We start from the raw sequence: 14,932 nt of genomic DNA, 5'->3' as shown, positions 1-14,932 counted from the left end.
CGTGAACAATGTATTAATAATAACATGAGCAGCCGATTAATGTGTATTTTGTATATGTATTATATACTGTATTCTTAAAGTAGGCTAAAAGAAAATGTTATTAAGAAAATCATAAGGAAGAGAAAATATATTTACTATTCATTAAGTGGAATGGATCATCATACAGGTCTTCATCCTCGTTGTCTTCATGTTGAGTAGGCTGAGGAGGGGTTGGTCTTGCTGGCTTGGGAGTGGCAGAAGCATGTCAGTGGACTTGCATAGTTCAAACCCATGTTGTTCCAAGGTCAGCTGTACTTTCAAATGTGTCGTATAGTTATCATAGCAATCCTATTAGATACTTATTACTGCTCTCCACTTAAAGCTGATAAAATACTCAGTTGCCTCCTCAGGGGCACTTTAATTGTAAGTTTCTCATCATGGTTTGAGGGTGTATAAACTCAGCATAGACTTCGTTACCTCTGTCCTTGATTGTCAGTGATTGATCTCAGGTATTACCCTGGTATTCTACATGTTATTTTAGTCTTCACAAGAATTTGTCTCAAGAGGTAGCATTGTCCTCATTTAAAGATGAGGAAACTAAAGGTCAAACATGGTTAGCATAGTGGGCAGTGGTTAATAATAGCTCACACACTGAGGTCTGGCTACCTGAGTTTTTGTCTAAGCTCTGCCGCTTAAATCTCTATGACCCTGGGAACATTTTCTCAACCTCTCTAAGTCTCAGCTTCCTAATATATTGAAAGAACAATATCAGTCTCATAGAACTATTATGAAGATTAAATAGGATATAATATGTGGAAAGTGCTAGGTGTACAGCGTGTGCCCAGTATCACATATGATTACTAAGTAAAGTCACTCCGATGGTAGGAAGCAGCTCTTGAGATAGTGTCTCAATGTCACTTTCTTACTCATTGCTTGCTTTCTAATCACCGCGAGAATTATATACCTGAAAATGAGTAGTGTTGATAGAGCTTCTAGTAATTTTAATAAGTTAGAGGTAGTAGGCATGAGAGCAAGAAATAGAAGAAAAACTTCATGGCCGGGCGCGGTGGCTCAAGCCTGTAATCCCAGCACTTTGGGAGGCCGAGACGGGCGAATCACGAGTTCAGGAGATCGAGACCATCCTAGCTAACACGGTGAAACCCCGTCTCTACTAAAATACAAAAAAAAAATTAGCCGGGCGAGGTGGCGGGCGCCTGTACTCCCAGCTACTCGGGAGGCTGAGGCAGGAGAATGGCGTGAACCCGGGAGGCGGAGCTTGCAGTGAGCTGAGATCCGGCCACTGCACTCCAGCCTGGGCAACAGAGCCAGACTCCGTCTCAAAAAAAAAAAAAAAAAAAAAAAAAAAACTTCATGCAGGGGTAGAAATTACATAGTTTAGGCTGAGAGGCCATGGCATAAATTAGTTTCCTAAAAAAGCACAGCAGTGTTTTTTAAATGATTTTAAAAGTCCACCCTTCTCGGACTCATCTTTGCACAATATTTACTTAAATGATTTACCAATGATTAACCTTAAACACAAGAGCAACAGAAATATTTACATATTTGTTTTTGGTAGAAACCTCCAGTAATCATTCCCACAAATGAACTTGTCACTTTTCCTACTTATGTAGTAGTTATACATATTAAATATCATTCTTCCAGCATTTGGAATTATAAGCATTGTTGTTTAGAAAGAATTTGTTCTTTTTATTTTTTTCTCTACTTCAAATTCCTGTAATACTTTAATTAAACCCTATTCTGGTACTTAGTATTTTTTGACATTGTTTTCTAATTATTTCCACAGCTTATATGCCCTACTTAAAGACATGATCTGACTCTAGTGTCTAATTACATTGGCTAATACCCTCAGTGCAAGCCCAGGAACAAATTATAAATTACTCTGAGATGAATGGTCTCTCTCATTGCTTAGTCGTCTTCTCAGCGATCAAGTAGTTATCTCTTAATATTTATGTTTTTCTACTGCCAATGACTCTAGGTGGAAGTAATACCAATTATGTTGATTAAATATTAATTTTAAGAGATTTCCAGCGATAATTTAGATATATAAAATCTGACACTGTTATTGTCCATTTTTAGGCTTATTTCATAATATAAGGGTTTGGTTTTGTTGTTTTCTTTTTAAAAGCAAGTATTACTGATGCTTGGTCTAACTCTTAAATTGTGCTTCATACCAGAGCTTTTAGAAAAGTAACAGAATATAGTTGACTCTGACATTGTATGGTTTTGTGCATTCAAGCAAATGTGGCCATTAGTAAGCAAGCAACAACATAACTTACAGAACAGAAAGGGAGAAAAGGCCATTCTCTCTTCTACCATTCTCTCTCTGCACAGATTAAACATTTCCTTTGGTCTTGATGAACTGTTAGGTCAGTTTGCCTCACTGTTTTTTGGCCTAAGGAAATCTGTTCTCTGGCCTTTTGAAGTTATGTTCAGAGACTGTGCTTTTGGCTGTTTCTTGCAAAGAGATATGTTTTAACTTCTGCAAAGGCGAGAACTTGGCATGAGATTCTGGTGTGACACGTTCACTGATGATTTACCAGAAAATACACTGCAAACATGAAAGACTGCAGACAGGTTTTATATGTGGTACTCTGCTCAAACTGAGAGGAAGTCTAGTTATTAGTAAATCTCCAGTTTTTTCACTGAGCTGGATGATTTAGTCACATAAACATACGGTGAAGTATGTCTTAAGAGGACTGCCAGAGTCAGTTTTATTTAATGGTTTCTCTTATTCAAATATCACAGGTTAAAAAAAGGTCAGAATACTTTTAGATACTTTAGAAAGTATCTAAAAGATTATACTTTATAACCAGGAATCCATAAGCTCTGAGAAATATTTCTAGTAATTAAAGGTACTGTTTGTTGAACTACTATTGATCTGCTGTGTGTCAGAAACTTTACATATATTCTCATTTCTCTTCACAACAGCCCTGCAAGATGTGCTTAAAAAATTTTTTTTAATTACCACCTCACATATTAGGAGACAGGCTCAAATAACTCCCACTTTTAGTAAATGTCAAAGGTAAGATTTGAGCCCAATTCTAACAGTTACCAATATCCACATGCTTTTAAGTGAGATAATATTTGAAAGTGCTTGGCAAAATGTTTAAGTAAGTGGTAGCTATTATTATTTCTATTCAGCTGTGCTTCCTCCCATACTATAAATATATACATAACACACACACACACACACACACACACACACACAGAGTGAGGGAAAAAAAAAGAAGAAATAGCATTATAACATGCCACCTCCAATAGTAAGCATCCTATCATGCCATCAGACTTTCCTTCACATATGTAATCCACAAGCAGTTAGAAGATATAATAGAGAAACCACTCTACAGCCGACAAGATGTAATACCTAGGAGTAAATATAAAAATACCTAGGAGTAAATATAAAAATGCCTGTGCACATCTTTTTTGTAGACAACTTTAAAACATTCTAGCAGGACAAAATATAGACTTAAATGGAAAAAAATGTGTGTTCTTGTATAGAATGATTCAAGATTATAAAGACATTAATTCTCCATGAGTTAATTTATAAATTTAACATGAACCTATTAAATAATAACAGTAATTAACAGTTTTTACCCAAATGCTGGACAAGAAGATTCCACACATCAGAAATACATCTCAGTAGGTGCATAGTTGCTTTTGTTCTCCTCACCACCACCAGTTCCCTGATATTTAGATAAATATATAAAAAGTTGGAGTCATTTTTATAGGTTACATTATGGAGAACTTTAATCTCCTAAGAAAGGAGGTGGGAGTGGAGAGGAGTGTTTATAACACTATTGTGCAGTTCTTTGAAACTCCTCAGTTTTGTGACAAAAGTCATATTGTGAACTCATCAACAATTTTTAACAATCTGTCAGCTGACAACTACTAAGTCCTTCAGTTTTGTTACTAGCATAGAATAAGGAACTACCCACTGGCAACAGGATTACTTACCTAGTATTTATTATTTACCTTGTATTACCCAATTACTAAAAATACCAGTAGATGCCAGTATTTCAAGGTGTCTTTGTTTGGTGTTCAGAAGTTTTCTATTATAGCTCTTTACTTTTGCTTACTTTTAAAATCATTATTTTTCCCTTTTTTGCATAGTTGCATTAAAATCCTCCCCTGCTGAAAGAAATGGAGGCCAGGAGAACTGTAGAGCAGCAAATTTCAGAGAAGGCCTGAACTTACAAGAAGGAGAATTCTTATTACAGGTAAATTTTCATAAATATAGTTTCTTACACTAAGGACAGTTGTAAATGGAAAATGAATTAATAAGTGTTTTAATAATTCCCAGTTTATTTGGGATTCACTCAATGTTTTTTGTCAGTTTCATCTGAACTGCAATAGTGAATGATGCTTAATACATGAAAAAATGGAATTATAGTCATGCATCGTATAATGACGTTTCAGTTAACAACAGACCACATATACGACAGTGGTCCCGTAAGATTACACCATATTTTTTACTGTAATTTTTCTAGTTTAGATATGTTTAGATACAAAAATGCTTGCCATGTGTTAAAATTGCCTACAGTATTCCGTATAGTAACATGCTGTACAGGTCTGTAACCTTGGAACAATAAGTTACATTGTATAGCGTAAGTGTATAGTAGAGTATACCATCTAGGTTTGTGTAAGTATACTCTATGATGTTCGCGTGATGATGAAAATCACCTAACCACATATGTCGCTGTTAAGTAATACATGACTGTATATGAAGGAGATTAGTTAGAGGACTGGTCCACCCCTTCTGTTGTATTAATATTTCTTCAAACAGAAAGAACTCCTAGAGTATTTTAAAGGTTCTAATTTAAGATGTTGAATTTATATATACTTTTTATGGAATGTATCTCTATTAAAATTGTTAAATGTGGCTCACGCCTGTAATCCCAGCACTTTGGGAGGCCAAGGCGGGCAGATCACGAGGTCAGCAGATCAAGACCATCCTGGCTAAGGTGGTGAAACCCCATCTCCACTAAAAACACACACAAAAAAAATTAGCCAGGTGTGGTGGCTGGTGCCTGTAGTCCTAGCTACTTAGGAGGCTGAGGCAGGAGAATGCCATGAACCCTGGAGGCAGAGCTTGCAGTGAGCCGAGATTGTGCCACTGCACTCCAGCCTGGGCGACTCAGCCTGGGCAACAGAGCCAGACTCTGTCTAAAAAAAAAAAATTGTTAAATGCATTTCTCAGTTTAACATACTTCTTAACCCAAATTTCATTTTGTCAATATATTATAACTTACATTTTATTTTAGCAACTGTTTGTGACTTATTCACATACTAAAGATTTTCTCAACGGTAGTCCCTATTTTTATACTTCAGAATTTAGTTTCTAATTTGCCTGTGAAAGCATTTTGAATCTTTTTTTACTCTTTTTTTTTTTTTAGAATTGATGCCATGATTGATTCTCACTTAAAATTCTCAGATAATTTTTTTTTTGAAAAAAGATAGAATAAAGATGTGTGCCATGTGTGCTATCACAACTATGTGATCATTTTCAGTTTCACCCACTGAACTGACTAGAAAAACTAACTTCACCATTGTTACAAAAAGTAACCCTAAGTTTTGGTAACTCCACTAGTTCATTCGGTGAATGGTGATGTGCCTAATAATATAGCATTTTTTATTACAATTGCGTAATCACATTCAAATTCCTGTTAGCAAAAATTAACTTATGTTAAACAAAGTAAATCTATTAAAACATGAGTCCTCCCCCAGCCCCAACTGAGGATCTTCATGTATATATAAACCCAAACATAAAGACTCTGTATTCAGGTCATAGGAAAGCATTTTAATAATTGCTGCTTAAGATGATTAAACACACCTCTTGGGTTATCTACTAAGGCCATAATGAAATCCTGTAGTTCAGGTGAAATAGACAAATATGGACTGATCGCCATAACACTTGGCAAGTTGGTTTAAATTATGGACCAATAATTTTTATTTTTTTCCCAAAACGTTTAGACAAATTGTGTACATACCCTATGTCAGGAAAACGGAATAACGATAATAAGAATGCAAAGCTGTAAAGCTATAATTATATGGAATATATATATTTTAAATTATCTGCAAATTGGTAGCCCTTAAGCAGTTAAAATAAACTTACCTGTTTATATTGAATACCATTTGTAGATTGCTCTCTAATCGGAAGACTCACATACTATATGATTTTCTTAGGATTGTGCTTATATGTTATCTTTTTATGAAGAAGATGACTAAAAACATTATAGATATGTGAAAATGGCTGTTTGATTATATACAATTGCATAATGACATCTGACTTTATATTGCAACCTACAGTTACCAGCCAATTACCTGTACAATGTGGAAGATGTTACCAGAGGTTCTGAATACCATATGGCCTAAAACTTTTGAGGAGAATTATTTTCCTCTGCTTAACAAAGGCATATAAGGAAAATGTTACAAAATTTTTTATTAAAATGCTGGGGCAGTGACTCACGCCTGTGATCCCAGCACTTTGGGAGGCTGAGGCAGGTGGATCACGAGGTCAGGAGTTCAAGACCAGTCTGGCCGTCTCTACTAAAAATACAAAAAATTAGCTGGGCGTGGTGGCGGGTGCCTGTAATCCCAGCTACCCAGGAGGCTGAGGCCCGAGAGAATCACTTGAAGCCAGGAGGCAGAAGTTGCAGTGAGCAGAGATCACGCCACTGCACTCCAGCCCGGGTGACAGTGCGAGACTCCATCTCAAAAAAAAAAAAAAATTTATTAAAAATTTAAGACATCTTTCTAGGTTAGCTTCAATTTATTACTATTTTACAAGGAATAAAAATGAAACAATGCTAATAACTGTGTCTTTATTTACTTCACATGTTTATTTCATAAGTTTAAAATAAATTATATCTCTTGCTATTTAATACTGTACTTGTTAAAATCTTGCAGCTTTTTCAGTGACAGCAGTTGAAATTTTATGTAACAGTATTAATTGCAATTTCTCTTAAATAGTAAGTGAGCTCAACATAATTTTCAGATAGGTCGAGTGAATCTTTGTGACTAAGACTAAAAGAATGATGATCTCTTTGATTTAATTAGTATATTAATTCCTTCTGTTAATTTATTAAGACAAATCAATACAAGTAATAACCTTGTTCCTCCTGGTACTTGAGATCATTTGAGATATATAAAAATTGATATGCATCTATTCTTTCTAGATTTTTATTTCTAACAATTAACATTTGTCTAAAGAGATTTGATAACTGTACTTCAATTATCCTTCTGTCTTCCGGCATATACACCAATGAGTTTATTGGAATGTGACTAAATTTGTTTCACTGTTTGAAAACGTATGATGTTCTACAAAATAATATGAATGTGATTAATGGATAATCTTCCTGAGAAGCAGATATTTTCAGAATAAATCAGTGCAATGACGGATATATGGTGTTACTGTCGAGAGAATTTAAGAATATCCAATTTTGAGTGTGTTAATCATTAAATATTGAAGTTCTTATGGGTAGAATCACCATTGTTTATCCTAAGGGAATTGTCGGGTATTACATATAATATTTGTAGTCAAAAACCTGAGAGCCTGCTTGTGGTTAAAGGGACATGGATGGAGTTGGAGGCCATTATCCTTAGCAAGCTAACACAGGAACAGAAAGCCAAATACTGCATGTTCTCACTTATAAGTGAGAGCTAAATGATGAGAACACATGGACACACAGAGGGGAGCAACACACACTGGGGCCATTTAGAGGCTGCAGGGTGGGAGGAGGGAGAGAGGATCAGGAAATATAACTGATGAGTACTAGGCTTAATACCTGGGTGATGAAATAATCTGTACAACAAAACCTTATGACACAAGTTTACCTATGTAAAAAACCTGCACTTGTGCCCCTGACCTTAAAAGTAAAAAAACAGAACAAAACAGTCAGAACCATGCACCAATTTGGGATTGATAACACATAAAGGCAGCATATCATGTTATTTAAGTGGGTATGCTTTGGAACCAGACTGAGTTTATCTCCTGGATCAGCCATTTTCTGGCTCTGTGACTTTGGGCAAGTTACTTTTAAAGGTATAGTCCTTGACTTCAGTTTCTTCTGTTGTAAAACTGGAACATGGCACTTACCTCATTGGGTTTTTGGGAGAAATAAACCACTCAAATACATAAAAACATTTAGAAAAAGGAATACTAAATAATAGTTGTTATCTTTGTAGTCCAGTTGTCAGATAATACAGATCAAGAATCTTGAACGTGGAAAGTAATTGGAGTGAAAAGAGAGAGAGCCACTGTATTTCATTTATTTCATCTGATAATGAAGATATTGACTAGACTAGATGTGAGCATCATAAGCACAAGGGCAAAGCCTTGTTAACTCTTAAATCCCAGTACTTAGCATACATATTTCCCCTTGGGCATGTAATAGTTTATTATGTGTTGAACAAATGAATCACTATTATTTATATAGCTCTTTATAGTTCTCAAAGCATCGTGATGTAAATATTTATTTGCTTATTTCTACAACCATATAGCATTGTACCTTATTACACTGAGTGCTAGCTCTGTGCTAAGCATTGAGTTAGGTGGGATATTGTCATTATGTCTACCTGATGAAGTGCCAGTTTTTGAAATAACACTGAAGCCTAAAAAGGAGTAAATACCTTAACCAAAGCCACACAGCCCCACAGCTAGTAATAGATGGAGACAGGAGTCCAGACCAAATCTGTCTGACTACACAGTACAATTCTTAAACTAAACCATACTGTATTTCTCCTTACATGAAAAAGAGGGTGTTAGAAGACATTAGCTATGATCACATAGTAAAGAATAGATCAAATACCAAATTGAACTCAAGGAGAAAACAGTGAGGGCTTGTAGAATTAAAATATATGATAATAATAAAGTGATCTATGATACGATTGTTATCCAAGAGGAGAATAAAGGTATTAGTTGATATTGGACTTGAATTATCCAGTAATAGAAAAAGAGACTATAACTTCCAAACTAAAGAGTATGGGCTAATAATAATGGACCCAAAGCAGGCAAAACAGAGAGAAAAAGAAACGTTATACATACAGATGTGCTGTGAACAAATAGAAATAACACATACAAAATGATAAATTTAAGTATATGTTCATAATGACGTTAAATTTTAGTGGACTAAATTCACTGTATGCTTGCTTTGCATGTGTATTATATTTTAATTATATATTATATATATATTGTGTTTTCCTATAAAAGTCTTAAAATGTTCTATGACTTAAAATGTTTGTGTCAGTGCTTGAAATGTCTTTGTACAAGAAGAGTTTTAGTGTTCCCACTTTAAGAATCTAATCAACATCTTTGCCTCCAGTTTCCCCCCAAAGAAAAGCAGTGTGATAGACTATAGTGAATGTCTAAATAGTTTGTTCTTTAAAAAATATGTACAATATATTTAAAAGAGAAAATCTGAAACATGAGGAAGAAGATGAATTCCATATTCTACCAAAGTTATTCTGATTGAGCATTAAATTTAGCTGTTTTTCCGTAGACAAATCAAAAGGTATGAATAGGTATTTCTTAGTCCAGGAGTGTATGTTATGGCTGTGTTTGTGAAATGTAATTATTTTAACCATTTTGAAGAGAAGATTTTTCAGAAATAAAGGTAATAACTTTTATGTGACGGTCAATATTAAGTCATATTACTAATTTTAGAACTTCCTTTCCTTGTAGGCTCTGAATGGCTTTGTATTAGTTGTCACTACAGATGCTTTGGTCTTTTATGCTTCTTCTACTATACAAGATTATCTAGGGTTTCAGCAGGTAAGTATATATTACTTATGTCATTTATATTATTATATCATTTACTTTTCATGTATGTTATACTTTTGGACACAGTTGACCATTTGTATGTATAAAGTATCAATATATGCTGTAGAATACATTATGTATTTGTAGCTAATAATTTTTTCTAATATTAATAATTTACTGCACTATTAATTCCTTTAAATCTTTATGCGATTCATGGTTATTGTGTTTCTTCTTTTGCTTATCAAGAATCTCATATATAAGAAACTTTCAGGCACATGGGGTCTAGGGGATAAGATCAAAATTATTTGGCATCAATGGATAGCAGAGTATATATGACAACTATGAAATGAATGAGGTGCTGTATAAAAAGTACAAGTAAAATCCTATGATTTATACCTTTAATTCTGATTTATGTGGATTATGGAAGATATCCTAAATCAAATGGTATATAAGCTGACCTAAATATTGTGTAGCAGGTGGGTGGACGAGAGAACATAGGAATATAGAAGTACTATAAGCACTAGACTGGAAGTCATTGAAGGAAACTAACGTGACTGGCTTGTTTAATGTTATTGAATGAATGAAGAATAGATGGAATTATAAATACTTGACATATTTGAAGGACAATAACATCTTTTATGGTTTAAGAACCGATTGTAACATTTGAATGCTTGCTATTCTTGTATATCTGGTTCTCAAATTGCAATGTGCACAAGAACTCACCTGAAGACCTTGATAAAACTTGGTCATCTCTGAGACCCATTGCCAGATGTTCTGAATCAGTAGTTCACAGTGGGGCTCTTGAATTTGCACTTCTATCAAGCTCACAAGGCTGCTGGTCTTAATAACAGTTATATAGACTAGAGCTTCAACTATATTGTATGTCCAATGGAGACCACTGAAGGCTTTTGTTAAAGGGGATGTGCATTTCAACTTGTGTTTCAGATGCAACTTCTGGAAATTGTGTAATGGCATCAAGATGATTTAATATGAGAAGATTAGGTTCCTAGGAAGATTTAAGTGTAGATGACTAAAATAGTGGAATCTAGCTACTACCACAAAGTCTAAACTTCTGATTTGTTGCATTCTAAAGAAAATATATTAATGTCCATAGAAAAGCCTGTTTGAAGCCAAATGAATTATATAACTGTCTTAATCATGATTTGATACTGTGATTTGTATCAGTAAGAAAATCAAAGAGATCAGCCATTTTCCAATCCATTTTTTTTCTCCCATATACACATGGATTTTTTTCCTAAAACAACATTCATATCTGACACAAGTGGTAGATTAAGACACCATTTTTAAAACTGCAAGTTGTGACTCGCTCATGGGTATGCAGTCAAGACAGTGGATCACCATCAAACTTTTTTAGTTGTTTAGGATGGAATAAAATAATATAGAATACACAGTATTATCTCATGTAATAATGGTAAGTGTTTTGTGAAACTTTTCCATGTGTATATGTCTATGCATACACCTGTGACAGATAGAAATGTGTTTTTTATCACAACTTGCAGTTAAAAAAAAAGGAAAACTCTGGTTTAAGCACTAAGGGCTCAGCACTATAGTAAATGGTGAGAGGCAAGAGGAGGAAAGTGGATTTGATATAGTAAAGGCACAATCCCTTGCTCTTGTGGAATCTACTTGGAGTGAAAATTTTATACGAAGAAAATTTTAGAGAACAGTGAAGGAAATACCTAGAGAATACCATTAAGCTTAGAGAAGTCAAAGAGGCCTGGGTGGTTAGGAAAAGCTGCGTGGAAGAGATAAGAATCTAAAAATTAACAAATGGATACGAAACATAAACAGATTTTAGTATGTTGCATTTAAGGAATGGGGAGGTGACTTATTTGAGCAAGAGCATTCACGTCGGGAACTGATGAGAAGTAACTTTTGGCTTATCTGTTGTAGTGCCAGTCTGTCTAGCTTTTTCTATCTTAGGTGACTAGGGAACTTTAGGAATCATCCAATTTGTATTCATCACCACTAGCAAGCACCCACTAATCTAAATAGGCTTTAAAATTAATTTAGTAAGCCATATTTTTTTAATCAGTGCTTTTGTTGTATTCCTTGTATCTTTTTTCTTTAGTCTGATGTCATACATCAGAGTGTGTATGAACTTATCCATACCGAAGACCGAGCTGAATTTCAGCGTCAGCTACACTGGGCGTTAAATCCTTCTCAGTGTACAGAGTCTGGACAAGGAATTGATGGTAAGAACTGATGGTACAAAAGATTGTGTTGGTAGTTTTTAAATATGATTCTGTGAAAGGAGGCTGGGAACCTGGAAGGTCATAGAACTCCATGATAGGGAAGTAATGGAAAGATATAAATCTGCAATCATAGGCCACAGTGAGCCTGATGAGCTAAGGAATATTTTGGCAAATGGGAGCCATTAATGAGTTTCAGGCAACAGAGTATTGCCATACTCAGTAATGTATTTTATAAAAATAAGTAGTACCATCATGAAAGATGGAAGGAAGGTACACAAGGTTGATACCTGAGTGCATGTAAATTATTGTGTTTAAAATGCACCAAAGAAAAAAGTAAGCTAGCATATACAAGTATAAAAATGCTTTTCTCAATGCAAAAAATGTTTTTGGAAATAAGTGTTAAAGAAAACAAAAATACGTTAGAAAATGTGAAAATTGTTGACAGTGATAGCTCAATAAAAATTACACAAGTTCTATCTGATAAAAGTGATATTTAATAAACTTTTAGTTTCTTGTCATTAGCTCTTCTGAAAATGATTTTTTTGTGTTCAGAATACAGACTCCAGTTTAGAAACTAATACAAATTTTACCTACGCAGATGCTTAACTTTACAGCAAAATGGAAAGTAAATTTGTTTTGCCTTTTTTCTACAGAAGCCCCTGGTCTCCCCCAGCCAGTAGTCTGTTATAACGCAGACCAGATTCCTCCAGAAAACTCTCCTTTTATGGAGAGGTGCTTCATATGTCGTCTGAGGTGTCTGCTGGATAATTCATCTGGTTTTCTGGTAAGGTACAAAATCTTATGATACTGGCTCTTACTGTGGTTAAAATGAAAGCTTGAGGCAAATTTAATTTAGCAAAATTTAATTCATCAAAGAACTGTTCCCAAATCAGGCAGCCCTTGGAACCAGAGAGGTTCAGAGAGCTCACATAAAAACATGGGCTGGAGCATTTATGAACGGAAAATGCAAGTGAGGTACAGAAATAGCTTGATTGATTACAGCTTGGGGTTTGCCTTATTTGAAGATGATCTGATTAGTTGGTCACCTGTGACTGAGACTCAGCTATTTGGTTACAAAAGTTCACTTCTACTGTTAGGCTTTCCGTTCGTTTATATAGTAAATGGAGTTGCAATTCCTTGGTAAGGACTTAAGGAGCAGAGGCATCTGCAGCCTAAATTTGATTTAACATTAAGTTATAGAAAAAAAAGTCAAGTGAAACCAATTTTCTTTGGTTATCTTTGATTTTAGCTTTAAAAATCTACCAAATAATTTGATAAGGTAGCATTTTAAAATAATTATTTCTGATTTTGACTATCCTCTATAATTCAGAAAACTGTTCTTTAGACTATAATAACAAAGATTGAGTGAAATAACATGAAGCCTTGTGTTTTGACTATTTTAGGATTTTTAAGATAGGAGAGAATTATGTAGCCCTTTTTTAATAGGAGGATTTAATGCCTGCTAGACAGAAAAAGAATGGCCTTTCCATATGTCTCAAATAACTGCCACATAGAAAAATGATTGTATATTCGCAATTGTAGAATCATCATCTGATAGGAGACACTGTTTCTTGTTGCAAAGTCTGAACACCTGCATAGGAGTTTGCTGTAGGGAGCAGCCTAGGATTCCTCAGAGTGGACTTCTCTGTCTCTCATTGTATCCTTAGTTTGTGTCACCAAGTACAGGAGAAGAGAATACAGAGTATATTGTATACTTTTTGTGAATAACAAGGAATTTGAAACAGGTAATCAAATCTTAAATTAAGCATTACCAAGCAATGATTTTGGTTTATGTGTTTATTTCTGAAGAGGATTTTGCTGACTCAGAATTAGAATTGTGCTTTGAGGTAGTTTTCTCAGTGTTATTGCTCATGAACAATTAGTATGTAGAGTCATGTGCTGCATAATGATGCTTTGGTCAGTAACAGACCACGTATATGATGGTAGTCCCATGAGATCATAATGGAGCCAAAAAATCCCTATCACCTAACGATGTCATAGCATTACTCACATGTTGATGGTGATGCTGATGGAAGCAAACCTGTGTTGCCAGTCATATAAAAAGTATAGCACATACAATTATGTATGACACATAATACTTGAAAGTAATAAATCACTATGTATTTATGTATTTACTGTTAATCATTATTTTACTTTATTTTTTTATTTATTATACTTTTAATGATTTTATTTTAATCATTATTTTAGAATAAGGTTAACTGTAAAGCAGGCTCAGGCATGTCCTTCAGGAAATATTCCAAAAGAAGATCACAGGAGATGACAGCTCCATGCATGTTATTGCCCCTGCAGACCTTCCAGTGGGACAAGATGTAGAGGTGGAAGATAGGAACATTAATGATCCTCACACGGTGCAGACCTAAGCTAATGTGTGGGTTTATGTCTTAGGTTTTAACTCAAAAGTGTAAAATGTAAAAAAATTTTTTTTAAAATGGGAGAAAGCTTATAGTATAAGGATGTAAAGAAAGAAAATATTTTTGTGTAGCTGTACACTGTGTTTAAGTGTTATTACAAAAGAGTCAACAGTTAAAAGTGTCAAAGTTTATAAAGTAAAAAAGTTACAGTAAGTTGTGCTGGGATTACAGGCATGAGCCACTGCGCCCGGCCTAAAGGAAAATATTTTTTATAAATTCAGTGTAGCCTGAGTGTATAGTGTTTATAAACTCTAATAGTGTACAGTAACGTCTCAGGCCTTCACATTCACTCACCACTCACTCACTGACTAAACCAGAGTAACTTTCAGTCCTGCCTGCCTTATTTACAATAAGTACTCTTATACAGGTATACCATTTTTTATACTTTATTTTTACTGTGTATTTTCTATGTTTAGATACACAAATACTTACCGTGTTACAATTACTTAAAGTATTCAGTATGATACCATGCTGTACAGGTTTGTAGCCTAGAAACAAAAGGCTATACTGTATAGCTTAGATGTATA

The 14,932-nt window shown here is 34.5% G+C and overlaps 1 protein-coding gene across 1 annotated transcript in view; it reads left to right on the top strand.

Annotated features, from left to right (window-relative positions):
* AHR (aryl hydrocarbon receptor) overlaps positions 1-14,932 on the top strand; it is a 47,691-nt gene that overhangs the window by 21,062 nt on the left and 11,697 nt on the right. The window contains exons 3-6 of the mRNA XM_015133933.3: positions 4,111-4,217; positions 9,680-9,769; positions 11,850-11,973; positions 12,627-12,757. Of these exons, the coding sequence (XP_014989419.2) occupies positions 4,111-4,217; positions 9,680-9,769; positions 11,850-11,973; positions 12,627-12,757 (452 nt within the window). The remainder of the gene's footprint in view (positions 1-4,110; positions 4,218-9,679; positions 9,770-11,849; positions 11,974-12,626; positions 12,758-14,932) is intronic.

This window comes from Macaca mulatta, chromosome 3 (genome assembly GCF_049350105.2).
Source record: "Macaca mulatta isolate MMU2019108-1 chromosome 3, T2T-MMU8v2.0, whole genome shotgun sequence".
NCBI lineage: Eukaryota > Metazoa > Chordata > Mammalia > Primates > Cercopithecidae > Macaca > Macaca mulatta.
This window is presented reverse-complemented; position numbering and strand designations above follow the sequence as displayed.